Raw genomic sequence first — 23,294 nt, 5'->3', positions numbered from 1 at the left:
GTCCATCCACCTCACTACAAATAACTCAATTTCGTTTCCTTTTATGGCTGAATAATATTCCATTGGATATATGTGCCACACCTTCTTTATCCATTCATCTGTTGATGGGCACTTAGGTTGCCTCCATGTTCTGGCTATTGTAAATAGAGCTACAATGAACATTGTGGTACATGACTCTTTTTGAGTTATGGTTTCCTCAGGGTATATGCCCAGTAGTGGGATTGCTAGGTCGTATGGTATTTCTGTTTTTAGTTTTTTAAGGAAACTCCATACTGTTCTCCATAGTGGCTGTATCAATTTACATTCCCACCAAAAGTGCAGGAGGGTTCCCTTTTCTCCACACCCTCTCCAGCATTTATTGTTTGTAGATTTTTTGATGATGGCCATTCTGACTGGTGTGAGATGATATCTCCTTGTAGTTTTGATTTGCATTTCTCTAATGATTAATGATGTTGAGCATTCTTTCATGTGTCTATTGGCAATCTGTATATCTTCTTTGGAGAAATGTCTATTAAGGTCTTCTGCCCTTTTTTGGATTGGGTTGTTTGTTTGTCTGTTTGTTTGTTTTGATATTGACCTGCATGAGCTGCTTGTAAATTTTGGAGATTAATCCTTTGTCAGTTGCTTCATTTGCAAATATTTTCTCCCATTCTGAGGGTTCTCTTTTCATCTTGTTTATGGTTTCCTTTGTGTGCAAAAGCTTTCAAGTTTCATTAGGTCCCATTTCTTTATTTTTGTTTTTATTTCCATTTCTCTAGGAGATGGGTCAAAAAGGATCTTGCTGTGATTTATGTTATACAGTGTTCTGCCTATGTTTTCCTCTAAGACTTTGATAGTGTCTGGCCTTACATTTAGGTCTTTAATCCAATTTGAGTTTTTTTTTGTGTATGGTGTTAGGGAGTGTTCTAATTTCATTCTTTTACATGTAGCTGTCCAGTTTTCCCAGCACCACTTATTGAAGTGGCTGTCTTTTCTCCACTGTACATTCTTGCCTCTTTTATCAAAGATAAGGTGACCATATGTGTGTGGGTTTAACTCTGGGCTTTACTATCCTGTTCCATTGACCTATGTTTCTGTTTTTGTGCCAGTACCATACTGTCTTGATTACTGTAGCTTTGTAGTATAGTCTGAAGTCAGAGAGCCTGATTCCTTCAGCTCCGTTTTTCTTTCTCAAGATTCCTTTGGCTATTGGGGGTCTTTTGTGTTTCCATACAAATTGTGACATTTTTTGTTCTAGTTCTGTGAAAAATGCCAGTGGTAGTTTGATAGGGATTGCATTGAATCTGTAGATTGCTTTGAGTAGTACAGTCATTTGCACAATGTTGATTCTTCCAATCCAAGAACATGGTATATCTCTCCATCTATTTTATCATCTTTAATTTCTTTCAACAGTGTCGTATAATTTTCTGCATACGGGTCTTTTGTCTCCTTCGGAGGTTTATTCCTAGATATTTTATTCTTTTTGTTGCAATGGTAAATGGGAGTGTTTTCTTAATTTCACTTTCAGATTTTTCAGCATTAGTGTATAGTAATGCAAGAGATTTCTGTGCATTAATTTTGTATCCTGCTACTTTACCAAATTCATTGATTAGCTCTAGTAGTTTTCTGGTAGCATCTTTAGGATTCTCTATGTATAGTATCATGTCATCTGCAAACAGTGACAGCTTTACTTCCTTTTTTCCCATTTGGATTCCTTATATTACTTTTTCTTCTCTGATTGCTGTGGGTAAAACTTCCAAAACTATGTTGAATAATAGTGGTGAGAGTGGGCAACCTTGTCTTGTTCCTGATCTTAGTGGAAATGGTTTCAGTTTTGCACCATTGAGGACGATGTTGGCTGTGGGTTTGTCATATATGGCGTTTATTATGTTGAGGAAAGTTCCCTCTATGCCTACTTTCTGGAGGGTTTTTATCATAAATGGGTGTTGAATTCTGTCAAAAGCTTTCTCTGCATCTATTGAGATGATCATACGGTTTTTCTCCTTCAATTTGTTAATATGGTTTATCACATTGATTGATTAGCGTACATTGAAGAATTCTTGTATTACTGGGATAAACCCCACTTGATCATGGTGTATGATCCTTTTAGTGTGCTGTTGGATTCCGTTTGCTAGTATTTTGTTGAGGATTTTTGCATCTATCTTCATTAGTGATATTGGCCTGTAGTTTTCTTTCTTTGTGACATCTTTGTCTGGTTTTGGTATCAGGGTGATGGTGGCCTCGTAGAATGAGTTTGGGAGTGTTTCTCCCCCTGCTATATTTTGGAAGAGTTTGAGAAGGATAGGTGTTAGCTCTTCTCTAAATGATTGATAGAATTTCCCTGTCAAGCCATCTGGTCCTGGGCTTTTGTTTGTAGGAAGAGTTTTAATCACAGTTTCAATTTCAGTGCTTGTGATTGGTCTGTTCATGTTTTCTATTTCTTCCTTTTTCAGTCTCGGAAGGTAGTGCATTTCTAAGAATTTGTCCATTTCTTCCAGGTTGTCCACTTTATTGGCATAGAGTTGCCTGTAGTAATCTCTCAGTATCTTTTGTATTTCTGCAGTGTCACTTGTTACTTCTTTTTCATTTCTAATTCTATCGATTTGAGTCTTCTCCCTTTTTTTCTACATGAGTCTGGCTAATGGTTTATCAATCTTGTTTATCTTCTCAAAGAACCAGCCTTTAGTTTTATTGATCTTTGCTATCATTTCCTTCATTTCTTTTTCATTTATTTCTGATCTGATCTTTATGATTTCTTTCCTCTGCTAACTTTGGGGCTTTTTTGTTCTTCTTTCTCTAATTGCTTTAGGTGTAAGGTTAGGTTGTTTATTTGAGATGTTTCTTGTTTCTTCAGGTAGAATTGTATTGCTAACAACTTCCCTCTTAGAACTGCTTTTGCTGCATCCCATAGGTTTTGGGTCATTGTGTTTTCATTGTCATTTGTTTCTAGGTATTTTTTGATTTCCTCTGATTTCTTCAGTGATCTCTTGGTTATTAAGTAGTGTATTGTTTAGCCTCCATGTGTTTGTATTTTTTACAGATTTTTTTCCTTTAATTGATGTCTAGTCTCACAGCATTGTGGTTGGAAAAGATACTTGATATGATTTCAATTTTCTTAAATTTACCAAGGCTTGATTTGTGACCCAAGATATGGTCTCTCCTGGAGAATGTTCCATGAGCACTTGAGAAGAATGTGTATTCTATTGTTTTTGGATGGAATGTCCTATCAATATAAATTAAGTCCATCTTGTTTAATGTATCATTTAAAGCTTGTGTTTCCTTATTTATTTTCATTTTGGATGATCTGTCTGTTGGTGAAAGTGTGGTGTTAAAGTCCCCTAGTATTATTTTGTGTTACTGTCGATTTCCCCTTTTATGGCTGTTAGCATTTGCCTTATGTATTGAGGTGCTGCTATGTTGGGTTCATAAATATTTACAATTGTTATATCTTCTTCTTGGATTCATCCCTTGATCATTATGTAGTGATCTTCTTTGTCTCTTGTAATAATCTTTGTTTTAAGGTCTATTTTGTCTGATATGAGAATTGCTACTCCAGCTTTCTTTTGATTTCCATTTGCATGGAATATCTTTTTCCATTCCCTCACTTTCAGTCTGTATGTGTCCCTAGGTCTGAGGTGGGTCTCTTGTAGACAGCATATATACGGGTCTTGTTTTTGTATCCATTTAGCCAGTCTATGTCTTTTGGTTGAAGTATTTAATCCATTTACATTTAAGGTAATTATCGATATGTATATTCCTATTACCATATTCTTAATTGTTTTGGGTTTGTTATTGTAGGTCTTTTCCTTCTCTTGTGTTTCCTGCCTAGAGAAGTTCCTTTAGCATTTGTTGTAAAGCTGGTTTGGTGGTGCTGAATTCTGTTAGCTTTGCTTGTCTGTAAAGTTTTAATTTCTCCATCAAATCTGAATGAGATCCTTGCTGGGTAGAGTAATCTTCGTTGTAGGTTTTTCTCCTTCATCACTTTAAATATGTCCTGCCACTCCCTTCTGGCTTGCAGAGTTTCTGCTGAAAGATCAGCTGTTAACCTTATGGGGATTCCCTTGTGTGTTATTTGTTGTTTTTCCCTCACTGCTTTTAATATTTTTTCTTTGTATTTAATTTTTGATAGTTTGATTAATATGTGTCTTGGCGTGTTTCTCCTTGGATTTAGCCTGTATGGGATTCTCTGTGCTTTCTGGACTCGATTAACTATTTCCTTTCCCATATTAGGGAAGTTTTCAACTATAATCTTCAAATATTTTCCCAGTTCCTTTCTTTTTCTCTTCTTTTTCTGGGACCCCTATAATCGAATATGGGTGCATTTAATGTTGTCCCAGAGGTGTCTGAGACTGTCCTCATTTCTTTTCATTCTTTTTTCTTTATTCTGCTCTGTGGTAGTTATTTCCACTATTTTATCTTCCTGGTCACTTATCCGTTCTTCTGCTCAGTTATTCAGCTATTAATTCCTTCTAGAGAATTTTTAATTTCATTTATTGTGTTGTTCATCACTGTTTGTTTGCTCTTTAGTTCTTTTAGGTCTTTGTTAAACGTTTCTTGTATTTTCTCCATTCTATTTCCAAGATTTTGGATCATCTTTACTACCATTATTCTGAATTCTTTTTCAGGTAAACTGCCTATTTCCTCTTCATTTGTTAGGTCTGGTGGGTTTTTGCCTTGCTCCTTCATCCGCTGTGTGTTTCTCTGTCTTCTCATTTTGCTTAACTTACTGTCTTTGGGGTCTCCTTTTCACAGGCTGCAGGTTCGTAGTTCCCATTGTATTTGGTGTCTGTCCCCAGTGGCTAAGGTTGATTCAGTGTGTTCTGTAAGCTTCTTGTTGGAGGGGAGTAGTGCCTGTGTTCTGGTGGATGAGCCTGGATCTTGTCTTTCTGGTGGGCAGGTCCACATCTGGTGGTGTGTTTTGGGGTGTCTGTGGCCTTATTATGATTTTAGGCAGCCTCTCTACTAATGGATGGGGTTGTGTTCCTGTATTGCTAGTTGTTTGGCATAGGGTGTCCAGCACTGTAGCTTGCTGGTCATTGAGTGGAGCTGGGTCTTGGCGTTGCGATGGCGATCTCTGGGAGATTTTCCCCGTTTGATATTACGTGGAGCTGGGAGGTCTCTTGTGGACCAATGTCCTGAACTTGGCTCTCCCACCTCAGAGGCACAGCCCTGACACCTGGCTGGAGCACCAAGAGCCTGTCAACCACACGGCTCAGAATAAAAGGGAGGAAAAAAAGAAAGAAAGAAAGAAGAAGATAAAATAAAATAAAATAAAGGTATTAAAATAAAAAATAAAAAATAATTATTAAAAAAAATTTTTTAAGTAATAATAAAAAAGAAAAAGAAAGAAAGAAAGAGGAGAGCAACCAAACCAAAAAACAAATCCACCAATGACAACAAGTGCTAAAATCTATACTAAAAAAAAAAACACACAAAATAAACGGGCAGACAGAACCCTAGGATAAATGGTAAAAGCAAAGCTATACAGACAAAATCACACACAGAAGCATACACATACACACTCACAAAAAGAGAAAAAGGGAAAAAAAATATAAATATCGTTGCTCCCAAACTCCACTTCCTCAATTTGGGATGACTTGTTGCCTATTCAGGTATTCCACAGATGCAGAGTACATCAAGTTGACTGTGGAGATTTAATCCGCTGCTCCTGAGGCTGCTGGGAGAAATTTCCCTTTCTCTTCTTTTTCGCACAGATCTTGGGGTTCAGTGATGGATTTGGACCCGCCTCTGCGTGTAGGTCGCCTGAGGGCGTCTGTTCTTCACTCAGACAGGATGGGGTTAAAGTAGCAGCTGATTCGGGGGCTCTGGCTCACTCAGGCCGGCGGGGAGGCAGGGGTACGGATGTGGGGCAAGCCTGTGGCGGCAGAGGCCAGCGTGGCGTTGCACCAGCCTGAGGCGCACTGTGCGTTCTCCCGGGGAAGTTGTCCCTGGATCACGGGACCCTGGCAGTGGCGGGCTGCACAGGCTCCCGGGAGGGGCAGTGTGGATAATGACCTGTGCTTGCACACAGGCTTCTTGGTGGCGGCAGCAGCAGCCTTAGCGTCTCACGCTCATCTCTGGGGTCCGCGCTGATAGCCACGGCTCGCACCCCTCTCTGGAGCTCCTTTAAGCTGTGCTCTTAATCCCCTCTCCTCGCGCACCAGGAAACAAAGAGGCAAGAAAAAGTCTCTTGCCTCTTCGGCAGGTCCAGACTTCTTCCCGGACTCCCTCCGGCTAGCTGTGGTGCACTAGCCCCCTTCAGGCTGTGTTCACACCACCAACCCCAGTCCGCTCCCTGGGATCCGACCTCCGAAGCCCAAGCCTCAGCTCCCAGCCCCCGCCCGTCCCAGCGGGTGAGCAGACAAGCCTCTTGGGCTGCTGAGTGCTGGTCGGCACCGATCCTCTGTGTGGGAATCTCTCCGCTTTGCCCTCCGCACCCCTGTTGGTGTGCTCTCCTCCATGGCTCCAAAGCTTCCCCCCCCCCACCACCTGCAGTCTCCACCCACGAAGGGGCTTCCTAGTGTGTGGAAACCTTTCCTCCTTCACAGCTCCCTCCCACCAGTGCAGGTCCTGTCCCTATTCTTTTGTCTCTGTTTTTTCTTTTTTCTTTTGCCCTACCCAGGTATGTGGGGAGTTTCTTGCCTTTTGGGAGGCCTGAGGTCTTCTGCCAGCGTTCAGTAGGTGTTCTGTAGGAGTTGTTCCACATGTAGATGTATTTCTGATGTGTTTGTGGGGAGGAAGGTGATCTCCACGTCTTACTCTTCCGCTATCTTGAAGCTCCCCTCCAGAGTGCTTTTTGTGAGAAAAGCTGCTCACTGTTTGAGTCAATGTGATCAAAACTTGGGGTGGGAGCTCTACACTCAATGACAATGACACTTAACTCTACTAAGGGCAGGAAAATATGTGGCCAAGCCTGCTGAATTTTTATGCAAGAAATGTGTACGTGCGTGGGATGAGAGGAGGCAGAGGGCCTAGTTCTATCTGTCACAGGGAAAGGGATTATCTGGAAAAGCTTCTTAGAGGAATGTAGATCAATAATTGCTTATGTATTTTCAAGATTGTAAATTAAGGAACAAATCAATCCTAAACAAAACCATACAGAAAATTTAACCTAACCATCACAGACTGATATTTCAAAAACAGATGCCAAGAGACTGACTTTTCAGAGATATACAAGTTTAACTCCTTAAGATAACTATATATTATGAGCAAACATGTGCTAAAATGTATTCCCCTGCTCACTGTTCCAAATAAATATGTATTTCTGCTTTGTGTGCTATTTTTTCAATAATATTAAGGTGGAGTCTGGTCACTTAGAATGGTAACAGTCTGGATCCAAGTATTCATATTCATCTTTTTCATTTCTATCATTATGCTAAATGTCTTAGTTTAGAAAAAGAGTATAAAAGTAAGAAATATGGATTCCAATAGTCATTTACATATTTTATCATTGTTCTTTTTGCTTGAAGAAAACATCTTTACCTGATTAAGGACCTTCTGAAGGTGTGGAGTCCCCATCCGATCAGCAATATGTCTGTAAGCCGGGTGTGAGAGAAAAAATTTCCTTTCTGCCAACGTGGCAGCCTTTATATCCTTCTTCCCATCTATGTCCTTCTGGCTCCTGTTTACCACCCCCACGTAACCTAAAACAAAACACACACCTATGGAGTTGGGACACCTTTGATTTATTCTGGGGAAATTTTAAAGCTTTGAAGAGGCTGAATAAGAAAAACAAAATTATTTCAGGGCCTGAAGAATAGATCCCTTTACAAAACTCAGTTTGAGATATCAGTATTTAACAACGGCTGGATGATTTGGCTAATGTTGATTTTTTTAGCATTAACAAAATAATGTCCTTTGTCCTTAAAAGATCTGTGCATTTAAATAGAGTAAATCTCTAAGCAGTTTTTTCATATAGCAGGCAAGTAAATAATTCAGACTTAAACAGTATACATGTATGCAGTCTATGATGGATATTTATACCCTCCCTTCAAACATTTTCCTTTTCCCGTTTTCTTATTATTTGAAGGAATACTTCTCCCTTTGGATAATTTTTAATACATCATTTGGGAACACCATGCCATTCCGTAAAATGTTTAACTAATCATCAATCCATTCCTCACAACTGTGGAGGCACTAAAATCCAGCTTCCCATTGTTTTCCCAGTTGTTTCTCTGCCACATCATCAAAGGAAGTCCTGTACAGGACACAGTACATTACCCCTGCGAAGCGGCAGCAGCTTATTCTCTAGGACATCCCTGGCATCCGTTCCCTCATCCATAAGATCCAGTTTGGTGATGACTCCAATGGTTCTTAGACCTGCATCACAAACAAACCCCACATTACACAATTTGCAGAATACTAACAAGTTTCAGAGACATGTATGTCTCAATGCTAATTGCAAAGCACTCATATCCTGGTTCTTTCCCTGTTCCTCTCCATCTTACTTTGTTTTCTAATCCACTACTACCCCAGTCTGGTGAATGTCAATGGGTTGAGGCAGAGAGTTGCAAACCACCCATCCATAAGATAACTCTTGATTCAGGAGAGAAAAAAACAAATAGCTGCTTCACCAAAATACTTTTAAATGTATGAGTTTATTTTTGTACTCTGCATACATGGAAATGATACATTTAAATTTTCCTCCCAGGGATTGCACACAATATGGATGTTTTAATTTTTTATGTATCACATTATTAAAAACAAAAAAATAGGCTACACAAGGACCAATGATATGGGTGTGTCATAAACCAGAGCTTATTATTGATCCATTTCTGAGTACCTGAGGTCAAAAACATAAAAAGAAGAAAACTACATATAGGATACCATCATCCCCCAAAATAAACTCACAGAAAAGGAAATATGACTTAATATAAAGAAGCCTGAAATAGGAATTCTGAGCCTTGGATTCTAGTCTCAAGGCAAGTCAATTAATTCTCTGGGTCTCAGCTCCCTCATCTGTAAAGTAAAGCATTGGAAATTATTTAATCTTAAAAAGTACTCTAACTACTAATTTTTTAAGATGAGGAAACTAAGGCAGAGAGAGATTAAATAACTTTCCCAAGGTCATATAAGAAGTGGATCTGGGCAGTCTTGTTCCAGAGTCCATGCTTTTAACCAATATACTGCTTATCATGGTAAAAAAAATAATTTTTTTTTTAATTTAAAAGGCTTAAACCAAGAAAGTCAAAGAAAATGGGAAAGGAATGCAGAAAATTTTTGAAACTGTAAATCTAGCTGTATGACTGCTAACCAACTTAACATATCAGAGAAAGAGGAAAACTGCATCCAAGAAAGCCAACAACAGGAGACGCCCAGAAACTAAATAATTTACATCACAGCATCTCAGTAAGATTCAAGACCTGGGGGACAGAAAGCTCTGAAAACTATGGAGAGTAGTGGTAGCAGCTGAAGCTGAAAATAGAAGTACTGGATGGAAGCAGTCAGATTTCCATGGGTAGCATAGCTAGGAGCTGCCCTGGTCCTTCCTGGCAGGACAGTGCAGGTTTACTCTCTGGAAAGATTGAACTAGAAAAAAAACTCTGAACTCACGGGCACCTGGCCCAGTTTGGATGAATATGGTATTAAAAGAGGATGATTAAGTAAAATTCTACATAGAGAATGGCAGGGACCCCCCTCCCCAGGCCAGTTCCTTAATTTGACTTCAAGAAAGAGATGGCTGGCAGACTTTAACCCCCCAAGCAAGAGATTGGAACAATGGTCTGGGGATACTAACCATTCCAAGAGAAAAACATATATATTGATATTCAAAGGAACAATAATTAAAATAGTCTAATAAATCATTCTGCTGTGAAGTCTATCATTCCATAATTCAAGAACACCCACACAGAACTCCAACCACCTGATAATATTTCACCTTTAAATATGAATGGACAGCCAAGGAGATTCAATAATATGAGACCAAAACAAATAAACATTATAAAGCTGAACTTAAAGAAAACAAAGATAATGCAAAATACAGAAGAAAACTATTACTTGTATTAATATCCTCAGACAGAAAGGAGAGGTCATAGCATTCATGGGACAAAAATAGAATGCCATAAAAGGAAATTTTTGAACAAACAAAAAGAATTTTCAATAATTAAAAATATGAGAGCAGAAATAATAATGTTGGAATACAAAGTTAGGAAGTCCTCCGGAAAACAAAAGAAAAAGAAGTAAATAATTGGAAAGGAAAAACTTTTTTAAAACTAGAGAAATGATTCGGAAGATACAACATCTGAATGATTGGCATTCCAATAAGAGAGAGAATGACAAACAGAAACAGTTGGGGATGTGGGGACATACTATTCAATAAGATGTCCTATAAGTGAAAGACGAATTTAGGGATTGAATGAACCCATCAAGTGCCCAACACAATATGAAAAACATACACACACATACACACACACAATATGGCATATAAGTATAAGATTTCATAATACTGGAAACAAATAAAATATCCTAAAGAGCTCCCGTAGAAGTTAAAAAACAGCTATTAAAAAAAAAAAGTTTTAAGAATCATTACAGCATCAATCTTCCCAGCAGCAAACTGGAAACTAAAAACCCACAGAGCAATGTTTTCAAAATTCTGAGAGAAAGATAATTTCTAGACTAGAATTCTAAACTACCAATAAATGTGACAGTAGGAAAAGATATTTTCAGACATGCAAAATCTCAAAATATTTTACCTCCCTTTCTCCTTTTTTTTTTGTTGGGGGGGGAGGGACAATTACTAAAAGATGTGTTCCATCAAACATGGGAACAAACTAACAAAGAAGTAGACAGGAAATCCAGGAAGCAGGAAATCCAATCTAACCAGAAAAAGAAGGGAATTTTTAGGATGGTGTAGATCCCAGTTTAAGGCCAGGAGAGCAGTCAGTATCTCTTAGAATAAGAGGACAAAGATTACTGAAGAGATATCTTCCCCCACCAAGAAAATAAAATGAAAGTGATAGGATACTTAAAGCCTAATGCTTTTGAAGGTATTAAGAGATTTAGACTTCTGTAGGAGAGGTTGGGAATGCACTGGTGATAGATATGTAGACTATGCAAACAAACAAAAAAAGAGACAACTATCAACCTCAAAGACAGCAGTATCACTCAAGTAAGGAAATTTAATCACAATTTAACACATGGTTCAGTTGTCAATAATATTTTTAGAATCATAAATATTCATTTAGCAAAATATGATATAGTTATATTAGTAGAATTGGGGAGGTAAGTGTATATATGTGTGTGTAAGTATATGTGGGTATGGGAGACAGCCAAATCCTTAAATATGGAGGTAAATAACAAAAGAAAGTTAAAAGGGTTGAAAGCAGTAGTCTCTGGAAATCAGTAATCCAGAGTCAGGAGGAGTGGGCAAGGGACTAAAAGTTTTTATTGAAAGCCTTAGAGACTGGTTTTTCTGAAGTGATGTACATTTATAACATTAATAAAAATAAGAGTTAAATTTTAAAACTATTTTCTTTACTACTCCCTATTTCTGAAAAGGCAGAAAAGTCTATGCTTAGTGGTGTCCCAGAAACGGCCAATGGAATTATTTTCTTTTTCACTCTTAGTTATACAAGTAGGCAACTTAAATAATCAATGAATGCCTGCTGGCAGACTCAAGACCTACGCTGTTAGATCTCAAAAAGACATTGCCTGAAGAGAGTCAAAGGCAGCATGTTTTTAAAAGCATTTCACTGGAAATATAAAGACTCAGATAAAAATAATAATAGAGACCGTTTGTTGAGTCCTGATTATGTGCCAGATATAGACTTGAAACAACTCTGTAAGATAGGTACTATTATTTCTCAATTAAACTTTCCTCAAAGTGAGACTTGGAAAGGAAAAATACACTTGCCCAAAGGCTTGCAGGCTGTAGGGTGTAGAAGGCAGGCAACCTGATTCCATTTTTAATCACTATATTTTTCTGCCTCTCAATTCTTAGCTAGATTCCACAAGTGATTAGCTGTGTTATTTGGCAAGTTATTTACATCATCTGGGCCTGTTTATCTACAGAACTAAAGGTTTAACTAGATGTCTCTTTCAAGTCCAGAATTCTGGGAAGGAGAACAACTTCCAGATTCAGAAGAGGTTATGTAGAGTAGTATGTAAAGTAAAAAGTAATGTAATAAAATTCTTGCCCTCCAACTAAAAGGAAAATTTAAAATATTAAGAGCTAATAAATAATGTGTGATACTGTGTTTCAATTATGTTTCTCTTCAGTAAAGAATAGCCACAATGATGAGTACTGACAAGTCCTGACAAAGACCTAGAAAAAACATACAATGCACTTCAAAAATCTGATTCTTATATATAGCATAGATCTAAGAGCATTGAGTCAAGGATTGGACTGTTTGGATTCAAGTCCCATCGGTTTCCCTTGTTAGCTCCAAGACATTAGTTTCCTCATCAGGTGTAACCACGTCAAAAAGGTAATCATCACAGTTTACATTTGATGTCTGGGATAATTATTAACAGCATTCCCTTTAACTCTCGAATGACTTCAAACAGAAGAATAAGTTACATGTTCACTCTAACTCATCAATAAAATGAGGAAATAACAAACCTATGTTTTAAAATTACATAATAGGACTTCTGGTTTCTGGTTCACCATGTAAGGGGCTCAGAAGTTACCACTGTGTCCTAACAAGTGAACACCTGAAAAATTAACAACGCTTCTGAGATTCATCAGAGAAGTGAAGCCACAGAGCAAACCACTGTCCTCCAAATTTGGAGAGACAGATAGGTGAATACAGAGAATCACAACTTAGTGGAGCAGAAACACAAAAGCAGAAAACTCTGCAGGAACCAGGGCCTAGGCAGAAAAACCTAAAGTGTAATTGATGAGTTGCTGGAAGCTCAGTGTGGGCAGTCTAAGAGCTAAAAACTCCAGGGGGACCCAGTCATAGAGGGTACCCATACTTTTGTGAGTTTTGCTTCTAGGAGCTCAACCAGGTTCTCACAGTGACTATCTGAGAAAAATCTCCCTGTGCTTTAGATAGGGGGAGAAAGAAACAACTTGATTTAAAAATGGGTGAAAGACCTGAACAGGTCTTCAGGTCCATTACAGTTGCAGTCAGGTCTGCAACTCCATTAAGGAGTTGCAAATTAATACAACAGTAAGAAATCACTGCACACCTATTAGAATGGCCAAAATCCAAAACACTGACAATACCAAATGCAGGCAAGAATGGGGAGAATGTGAGCAACTCTCATTCACTGCTGGTGGGAATGTAAAATGGTACAGCCACTTTGGAAGATGGTTTGGGAGTTTCTTACAAAACTAAACATAATCTTACCATATGATTCAGTAATTGTACTCTTTCATATTTACCCAAAGGAGCTGAAAACATGCCCATACAAAAACTTGCATACAGATGTTCATAGCAGCTTTACTTATAATTGCCAAACTTCAAAGCAACCAAGATGTCCATCAGTAGGTGAATGGATAAATGAACTGTGATACATCCAGACAATGGAATATTATTTAGTGCTAAAAAGAAATGAGCAATCAAACCATGAAAAAACATGGAGTAACCTTAAATTCATATTACTAAGTGAAAGAAGACAATCTGAAAAGGCTTTATGGTGTATGATTCCAACAATATGACATTCTGGAAAAGGTAAAACTATGGAGACAATAAAAAGACTAGTGGATGCCAGTGGTTAGGGGAGGCAGGAGTGAAAAGGTGGGGCACAGAAGTTCTTAGGGCAGTGAAAACTGTTCTGTATGATATTACAATGATGGATACATGTCATTATACATTTGTCCAAACCCATAGGGTGTACACCACCAAGAGTGAACCCTAATGTCAGCTCTGAACTTTGAGCATCAATGTAGGTTCATCAATTGTAACAAATGTACCAGTCTAGTGGGGGATATTAATAGTTGGAGAGGTTATGCATGTATGGGGACAGGACATGTATGGAAACTGTACCTTCTACTCAGTTTTTCTGTGAATATGTAAAATTGCTCTAAAAACTAAAGTCTATGAATTAAAGACAATTAAATAACATAACACATGTAAAGTATTTGGTACATAAAAACCACTCAATAAAAGAAAATTGTGATCTCACCAATTTTGTTTCTCACCACTACTTCCACTCTACTCCAGTCCTAAGCTCCTGTCACACTCAATAAGTTGTAGCTCTCCATGTGATCATGCATTCTTGCCTCTTCACCTTCACAATGCTATCCCATGCTATCCCTCTCAGTTTCAAATATCCTTCCCTCTCTTCTTTTTTTGGTTATTTCCTACTCATCCTTCAAAATACTTTATAGGCCTCTCCTGCAGGTCCTTAATCAGGCTCCCACAAGTTTGTTTGGAACCTTTTCTCTGTGACTTCAGAGCTCTCTGCATACACTGAAATCATAGTTCTCATATGACATTAGGAATCTGCTTATTTGTCTGTCTCATCCACTAAGCCATGATCTCTTCAAGAATAAGGACAACATCTAATCTACGTATTCCAAGCAATTCATATAGGTGCCAAACACAGAGTGGGAACTCAAATGTTTATTTATCAAATGAATAAATGAATAAAAAGCATGTTTACTTTTCTTAGGTTTAGACAAGAATTGAAATACAAATTCCAAAAAAGAAATACGATACCATTCTACCATGTTACCTAGGTTTGTTGTCAATACAGTGATTTTCCTATAAGAACACTGCCATTTCTTCCATTTATATAGGCAACTGAATTGTAAGTAGTGTGTTGTTTCATCTAATTAAGAAATGGGACAAAACCAAGCCACGAACCACATTAGCAGTTGCCAGAAAGGTAATCTGGAACACTGTGTACACTGAAACGGCAGCAATGAAAAACAAAATCAATGAAGAATTAGTGTAAACATGTATACAGCAAAATTAAAAACAGACTTAGGAAATTAGATGTCCTTCAGTTAATGCATCTTTTTTGTTGTTGTTTTGGGCTTTGGTGGTATTTGAGTGGGGGGTGGTTTGAAGTAAATGCTGTTCTTTCTGTTTGGCAAAGATTATGGAATATTTTACTTCTGAAAGCAATCAGTGATGAATAGGAATACTTTCATCTTTTTTTCCTATAAGTCTTCCATTAACATTATTTTCCTGTTACTTTCCAACAGTTCTGAATAACACAGTTCTCATTTTCAAAGTCATCCGGTAATATTACTGCATGTGGTACTAGGTAAAATATTAAGTAAATAATAGAAAACATAAAAATTACTGTTGCTATGGTAACAGAGACTATCTTGCTCACCGATTTATACCCATAATCTAGTGCAGTGCTTGAAAGATTTAATATTTGTGGAAGCAAGGGAGAGGAGAAAGAGAGGGCAAAGGGAGACAGGATATAAGAGAGGGAAAGGAAAAAGAATTACTCCAAAGATAAGAAAATTTAGGTATAGAGTGGTTCTTTCACTGAGAATCTGTACTCCAAAATAGACTAAGGCATGAAGGAACAAAAGAAAAAGAATCCACATACAGTAGTTCCCACCCCCATCTGCAGTTTCACTTTCTATGATTTCATTTACCAGAGGTCAACTGTTGTCCAAAAATCTTAAATGAAAAATTCCAGAACTAAACACTTTATAAGTTTTAAATTGAGCACCATTCTGAGTAACGTGATGAAATCTCCCACCATCTTGCCCCATCACCCTGGATGTTAATCATCCCTTTGTCCAGCGTATCTACCCATTAGTTACCTAGTAGCCCTCTTGGTTATCAGATCGACTGTCACAGTATCTTAATGCTTGTGTTCAAGTAACCTTTATTTCACTTAATAATGACCCCAAAGCATAAGAGTAGTGATGAGGGCAATTTGGATATGCCAAAGAGAAGCTGTAAAGTGCTTCCTTTAAGTGAAAAGGCACAAGTTCTCAACTTAATAAGGAAAGAAAAAAATCATAAGCTGAGGTTGCAAAGATCAATGGTAAAAATCAATCTTCTATTGAAACTGTGATGGAAAAAGAAATTCCTGTTAGTTTTCCTGTCACACCTCAAGTATGTATGTATAGGGAAAAAACATAGAATATATAGGGTTTAGTACTTTCCACGGTTTCAGGCATCTCCTGGGGGTCTTGGGACATATACCCCATGTATTAGGGGGACTCCTGTATACTTAAATCTCCCTGCTTTTTCTCCACCCAAATCCATTTTCTTCCTCTTCCTTGGCACACAGCTTAACTATATTTTCAAATCTCCCTTACAATTGAGTCACAATCTCCCTTATAATCTGCCTGTACTGAGTTCTAGCCAGTGGAAGTGGGTGAAGTGATATGTGTCACTTCTAGGCTTGGTCTGTATAACTTCCCACGTGTTCTCCTGCCAGCTCTTTCACCTTCCACTTGCTGGATCTAACCATAATAAGTCCTTAAGTCGCTATGGGTGACAAATATAAGTATCTGGGCATCTATGAATGATGTCATAGACAAGAAACACCACATTACCCCACACTACCCTGAAAATCAACTCAACATAGACATTTCTACTGTTTGCACCACTACATGTTTCAGTCTATTTATTACTGTATATCAGTACAAACAATGGTACTCTGAAGAAGAGAGCTGCCATAATGAAAACCTGGCTTAGCAAGATTGGGTAGTAAGGAAACAAGTATTGCAACATGGAAAGATGAAGATTCATGTTATACAGTAGCTGTGTATTTTGTAAACCTGCCGCATGTGGTAAGTTGTAAGGCAGACTAAGTGCCTACTGAAAGGAGAAGCTATTGAAAAGGGCCTGGATGTTAATTTGTCTTGATTGTTCCTTCCTGCTTAAAGCAAGGTATTTAAGAAAGAGATGAGTTCACAAAAGAAATTTATCATTTTGCAAGCAGAAATAGAAAGGATTAGAGAGAAGCTAGAAATCTGGGTCTTTTAATGGTTGAAAAAGCCAACTGTTCTTGTAACTCAAGTAAGAAAATAGACTGAAAAGGCTCTGAGCAGCGAACGTCCACTAAGAATTTCAGTTAAGCAAAGTAGCTCAGTAATTTCTCTTTCTAGATTAAAAGCATAATAGGGTTCAGACACACATTTCTGCTGTAAACGAGAAAACTGATAAAATATATAAAACAATTGTTTTCACACATGAAATCATAGGTTGTACAGGACTATGATGCTTGAAAGAAGAGAAACAACAAAATAAGTCATACAATCATTCAAATAAGTCATACAATCATTCAATTACTACTTGGAGGCAATTTCTGGACAACAACGCAAGGAGGAAAAATCCAAAGAGATTCCAGCAGTCCTGCTTAGTTGAAGAGACATAGATTGGATTTCAAGGAGGCCAAGGCTGCTAGAATTTACAGGATCGTGTGCCAGATAAAAGGGAGCTACGAATAGAAAGAGGTCTACAAATGTGCATAGGGGTCTCCCCCAGTCTTTGAATGCATGCATGCCTAAGGTAAAACTCCACAAGGCTAGGCAAAAAACAACTTCCAGGGAGCGCTAAACCAAACAATTCCCAGAGCTCACATAGGACTGGGAATCATTAAGTCCCACCAGCCAGAGGGGAGAAACCTGTTGAATTAAAGCTACCAAAAGGATCGAACTTCAGTAAAGGTTACAGCAGACCCATCCTTTAAAAAAACATAAAAAGGCCCTCTCCACTATGTGAGAACACAGCAAGGCGGCCATCTGAACGCCAGGAAGAAAGCTTATATCAGAAACCAACCCTGATGGCCCACTGACTGGGGACTTGCAGCCTCCAGAACTGACCCCTTCCAGGAGGCCACATTACAGTGGATCATCCTGTCTCCTTGGGTTCTCTTGGCTGTGACAGTTTCTCAGGCTTTCCTTGTTTTTCAAGCCCTTGACAGTTTGGAGGAGGACTGGTAAATAGCTAACTGGGGTGGGAGTGGGTTGTACCTTCAAGATGGTGGAGGAGTAAGACATGGAGACCACCTTCCTGCCCACAAATACATCAAAAATACATCTACATGTGGAACAACTCCTACAGAACAACTACTGAATGCTGACAGAAGACCTCAGACCTCCTAAAAGGCAAGAAACTCCCCACGTACCTGGGTAAGGCAAAAGAAAAAAGGAAAAACAGAGACAAAAGAATAGGGACAAGACCTGCACCTCTGGGAGGGAGCTGTGAAGGAGGAAAAGTTTCCACACACTAGGAAGCCCCTTCACTGGCGGAGACAGGGAGTGGTGGGGGGAAGCTTCAGAGCCATAGAGGAGAGTGCAGCAACAGGGGTGCAGAGGGCAGGGCAGAGAGATTCCTGCACAGAGGATCGGTGCTGACCAGCACTCACCAGCCTGAGAGGTTTGTCTGCTCATCCACCGGAGCAGGTGGGGTCTGGGAGTTGAGGCTTGGGCTTGGGAGTTCAGATGGCAGGGAGAGGACTAAGGTTGGCTGTGTGAACACAGCCTGAAGGGGGCTAGTGCACCACAGCTGGCCAGGAGAGAGTCCTGGAAAAAGTCTGGAATTGCCTAAAAGTCAAGAGACCATTGTTTTGGGGTGTGCAAGGAGAGGGGATTCAGAGCACCACCTAAACGAACTCCAGAGATGGGCGCAAGTGGCGGCTACCAGGGCGGACACCTGAGACGAGCATGAAATGCTAAGGCTGCTATTGCAGCCACCAAGAAGCCTGTGTGCAAGCACAGGTCACTATCCACACCTCCCCTCCCGGGATCCTGTGCAACCCGCCACTGCCAGGGTCCCGTGATCCAGGGACAACTTCCCCGGGAGAACACACAGCGCGCCTCAGGTTGCTGCAATGTCACACTGGTCTCTGCCGCCACAGGCTCGCCCCACATTCTGTACTCCTCCATCCTCCCCCGGCCTGAGTGAGCCAGAGCCCCCGAATCAGCTGCTACTTTAACCTCATCCTGTCTGAGCGAAGAACAAATGCCCTCAGGCAACCTACACACAGAGGCGGGGCCAAATCCAAAGCTGAACCCTGGGAGCTGTGCGAACAAAGAAGAGAAAGGGAAATCTCCCCCAGCAGCCTCAGGAGCAGCGGATTAACTCTCCACAATCAAATTGATGTACCCTGTATCTCTGGAATACCTGAATAGACAATGAATCATCCCAGAATTTAGGCGGTGGACTTTGGAAGCAACTGTAGACTTGGGGTTTGCTTTCTTCATCTAATTTGTTTCTGGTTTTATATTTATCTTAGTTTAATATTTAGAGTTTATTACCATTGATAGATTTGTTTATTGATTTGGTTGCTCTCTTCCTTTTTTTTTATATATAGATAAATATATTATTTTCCTTTTTCTCTTTTTGTGAGTGTGTATGTGTATGCTTCTTTGTGTGATTTTGTCTGTATAGCTGTGCTTTTACCATTTGTCCTAGGGTTCGGTTTCTCCATTTTTTTTTTTTTTTTTGTACAGTTTTTAGCACCTGTTATGATTGGTGGATTTGTTTTTTGGTTTGATTTCTCTCTTCTTTCTTTCTTTCTTTTTTTATTAATTTTTAAAAATTATTAATAACATTATTAATTTTAATAACTTTTTAATTTTATATTTTCCTTTCTTTATTTCTTTTATTTTCACCCTTCTCTTCTGAACTGTGTGGCTTACAGGGTCTTGGTGCTCCAGCTGGTGTCAGGCCTGAGCTTCTGAGGTAGGAGAGCTGAGCTCAGGACACTGGACCACCAGAGGCCTCCCAGACCCACGTAATATCAAACGGTAAAAGCTCTCCCAGAGGTCTCCATCTCAACGCTAAGACCCAGCTCCGCTCAATGACCAGCAAGCTACAGTGCTGGACACCCTATGCCAAACAACTAGCAAGACAGGAACACAGCCCTATCCATTAGCAGAGAGGCTGCCTAAAATCATAATAAGGTCACAGGCGCCTCAAAACACAAAACCAGAGGTTGTCCTGCCCACCAGAAAGACAATAACCAGTCTCATCCACCAGAACACAGGCACCAGTCCCCCCTACCAGGAAGCCTACATAACCCACTGAACTAACCTTATCCACTGGTGGCAGACACCAAAAACAATGGGAACTATGAACCTGCAGCCTGTGAAAAGGAGACCCCAAACACAGTAAGTTAAGCAAAATGAGAAGACAGAGAAACACACAGCAGATGAAGAAGCAAGGTAAAAACCCATCAGACCAAACAAATGAAGAAGAAATAGGCAGTCTACATGAAAAAGAATTCACAGTAATGATAGTAAAGATGATCCAAAATCTTGGAAATAGAATGGAGAAAATACAAGAAACGTTTAACAAAGACCTAGAAGAACTAAAGAGCAAACAAATAATGATGAACAACACAATAAATGAAATTTTAAATTCTCTAGAAGGAATCAATAGCAGAATAACTGAGGCAGAAGAACGGATAAGTGACCAGGAAGATAAAATAGTGGAAATAACTACCACAGAGCAGAATAAAGAAAAAAGAATGAAAAGAATTGAGGACAGTCTCAGAGACCTCTGGAACAACATTAAATGCACAAACATTCGAAATATAGGGGTCCCAGAAAAAGAAGAGAAAAAGGAAGGGACTGAGAAAATATCTGAAGAGACTATAGTTGAAAACTTCCCTAATATGGGAAAGGGAATAGTTAATCAAGTCCAGAAAGTACAGAGGGTCCCATACAGGATAAATCCAAGGAGAAACACACTGAGACACATATTAATCAAACTATCAAAAAATAATACAATGAAAAAATATTAAAAGCAGCAATGGAAAACCAACAAATAACATACAAGGGAATCCCCATAAGGTTAACTGCTGATCTTTCAGCAGAAACTCTGCAAGCCAGAAGGGAGTGGCAGGACATATTTAAAGAGATGAAAGGGGAAAAGCTACACCCAACATTACTCTACCCAGCAAGGATGTCATTCAAATTCAACAGAGAAATTAAAACCTTTACAAACCAGCAAAAGCTAAGAGAATTCAGCACCACCAAACCAGCTCTAAAACAAATGCTAAAGGAACTTCTCTAGGCAGGAAACACAGAGAAGGAAAAGACCTACAATAAAAAACCCAAAACAATTATGAAAATGGTAATAGGAACATACATACTGATAACTACCTTAAATGTTAATGGATTAAATGCTCCAACCAAAAGACACAGACTGGCTGAATGGATACAAAAACAAGACCCGTATATATGCTTTCTCCAAGAGATCCACTTCAGACCTAGGGACACAAACAGACTGAAAGTGAGGGGATGGAAAAAGGTATTCCATGCAAATGGAAATCAAAAGAAAGCTGGAGTAGCAATTCTCATATCACACAAAATAGACTTTAAAATAAAGGCTATTACATGAGACAAAGAAGGACACTACATAATGACCAAGGGATCAATCCAAGAAGAAGATATAACAATTGCAAGTATTTATGCACCCAACATAGGAGCACCTCAATACATAAGGCAAATGCTAACAGCCATAAAAGGGGAAATCGACAGTAACACAATAATAGATGGGAAGTTTAACAGCACACTTTCACCAATGACAGATCATCCAAAATGAAAATAAATAAGGAAACAGAAGCTTTAAATGACACATTAAACAAGATGGACTTAATTGATATTTATAGGACATTCCATCCCAAAAAAACAGAATACACTTTCTTCTCAAGTCCTCATGGAACATTCTCCAGGAGAGCTCATATCTTGGGTCACAAATCAAGCATTTGTAAATTTAATAATATTGATATCATATCAAGTATCTTTTCTGACCACAATGCTATGAGACTAGATATCAATTACAGGAAAAAAAATCTGTAAAAAATACAAACACATGGAGGCTAAGCAATATGCTACTAAATAACCAAGAGATCACTAAAGAAATCAAAGAGGAAATCAAAAAATACCTAGAAACAAATGACAATGAAAACACAATGGCCCAAAACCTATGGGATGCAGCAAAAGCAGTTCTAAGAGGGAAGTATATAGCAATACAATCCTACCTCAAGAAACAGGAAACATCTCAAATAAACAAACTAACCTTACACCTAAAGCAATTAGAGAAAGAAGAACAAAAAACAACCCAAAGTTAGCAGAAGGAAAGAAATCATAAAATCAGATCAGAAATAAATGAAAAAAACGATAACAAAGATCAATAAAACTAAAGGCCAGTTCTTTGAGAAGAAAAACAAAATTGACAAACTGTTAGCCAAACTCATGAAGAAAAAAAGGGAGAAGACTCAAATCAATAGAATTAGAAATGAAAAAGAAGTAACAACTGACACTGCAAAAATACAAAGGATCATGAGAGATTACTACAAGCAATATATGCCAATAAAATGGACAACCTGGAAGAAATGGACAAATTCTTAGAAAAGCACAACCTTCTGAGACTGAACCAGGAAGAAACAGAAAATATAAACAGACCAATCACAAGCACTTAAGTTGAAACTGTGATTAAAAATCTTCCAACAAACAAAAGTCCAGGACCAGTTGGCTTCACAGGAGAATTCTAGCAAACATTTACAGAAGAGCTAACACTTATCCTTCTCAAACTCTTCCAAACTATAGCAGAGGGAGGAACCCTCCCAAACTCTTTCTACGAGGCCACCATCACCCTGATTCCAAAACCAGACAAAGATGTCACAAAGAAAGAAAACTACAGCCCAATATCACTAATGAATATAGATGCAAAAATCCTCCACAAAATACTAGCAAACAGAATCCAACAGCACATTAAAAGGATCATACACCATGATGAAGGGGGGATTATCCCAGGAATCCAAGGATTCTTCAATATATGCAAATCAATCAATGTGATACACCATATTAACAAATTGAAGGAGAAAAACCATATGATCATCTCAATAGATGCAGAAAAAGCTTTCGACAAAATTCAACACCAATTTATCAGAAAAACCCTCCAGAAAGTAGGCATAGAGGGAACTCACCTTAACATAATAAAGGCCATATATGACAAACCCACAGCCAACATCATTCTCAATGCTGAAAAACTGGAACCATTTTCTCTAAGATCAGGAGCAAGACAAGGTTGTCCACTCTCACCACTATTTTCAACATAACTTTGGAAGTTTTAGCCACAGCAAACAGAGAAGAAAAAGAAATAAAAGGAATCCAAATTGGAAAAGAAGAAGTAAGGCTGTCACTGTTTGCAGATGACATGATACTATACATAGAGAATCCTAAAGATGTTAACAGAAAACTGCTACAGCTAATCAATGAATTTGGTAAAGTAGCAGAATACAAAATTAATGAACCGAAATCTCTTGCATTCCTATACACTTATGATGAAAAATCTGACAGAGAAATTAAGGAAACACTCCCATTTACCACAGCAACATAAAGAATAAAATACCTAGGAATAAACCACAACAACATAAAGAATAAAATACCTAGGAATAAACCTACCTAAGGAGACAAAAGACCTGTATGTAGA

The 23,294-nt window shown here is 38.6% G+C and overlaps 1 protein-coding gene across 6 annotated transcripts in view; it reads right to left on the bottom strand.

The window, feature by feature from the left end:
- The window catches only part of DNM3 (dynamin 3), a 571,218-nt gene that overhangs the window by 364,965 nt on the left and 182,959 nt on the right, over positions 1–23,294 (bottom strand). For all 6 annotated transcript variants that reach the window (XM_036859907.1, XM_036859878.1, XM_036859887.1 and 3 more), the window contains exons 5-6: positions 8,200–8,298; positions 7,462–7,622 (exon numbers count right to left, since the gene is read on the bottom strand). In XM_036859907.1, the coding sequence (XP_036715802.1) occupies positions 7,462–7,622; positions 8,200–8,298 (260 nt within the window). The remainder of the gene's footprint in view (positions 1–7,461; positions 7,623–8,199; positions 8,299–23,294) is intronic.

Source organism: Balaenoptera musculus, chromosome 1 (assembly GCF_009873245.2).
Source record: "Balaenoptera musculus isolate JJ_BM4_2016_0621 chromosome 1, mBalMus1.pri.v3, whole genome shotgun sequence".
NCBI lineage: Eukaryota > Metazoa > Chordata > Mammalia > Artiodactyla > Balaenopteridae > Balaenoptera > Balaenoptera musculus.
Note: the sequence above shows the minus strand (reverse complement) of the source record. Positions and strands in the feature narration are given on the sequence as shown.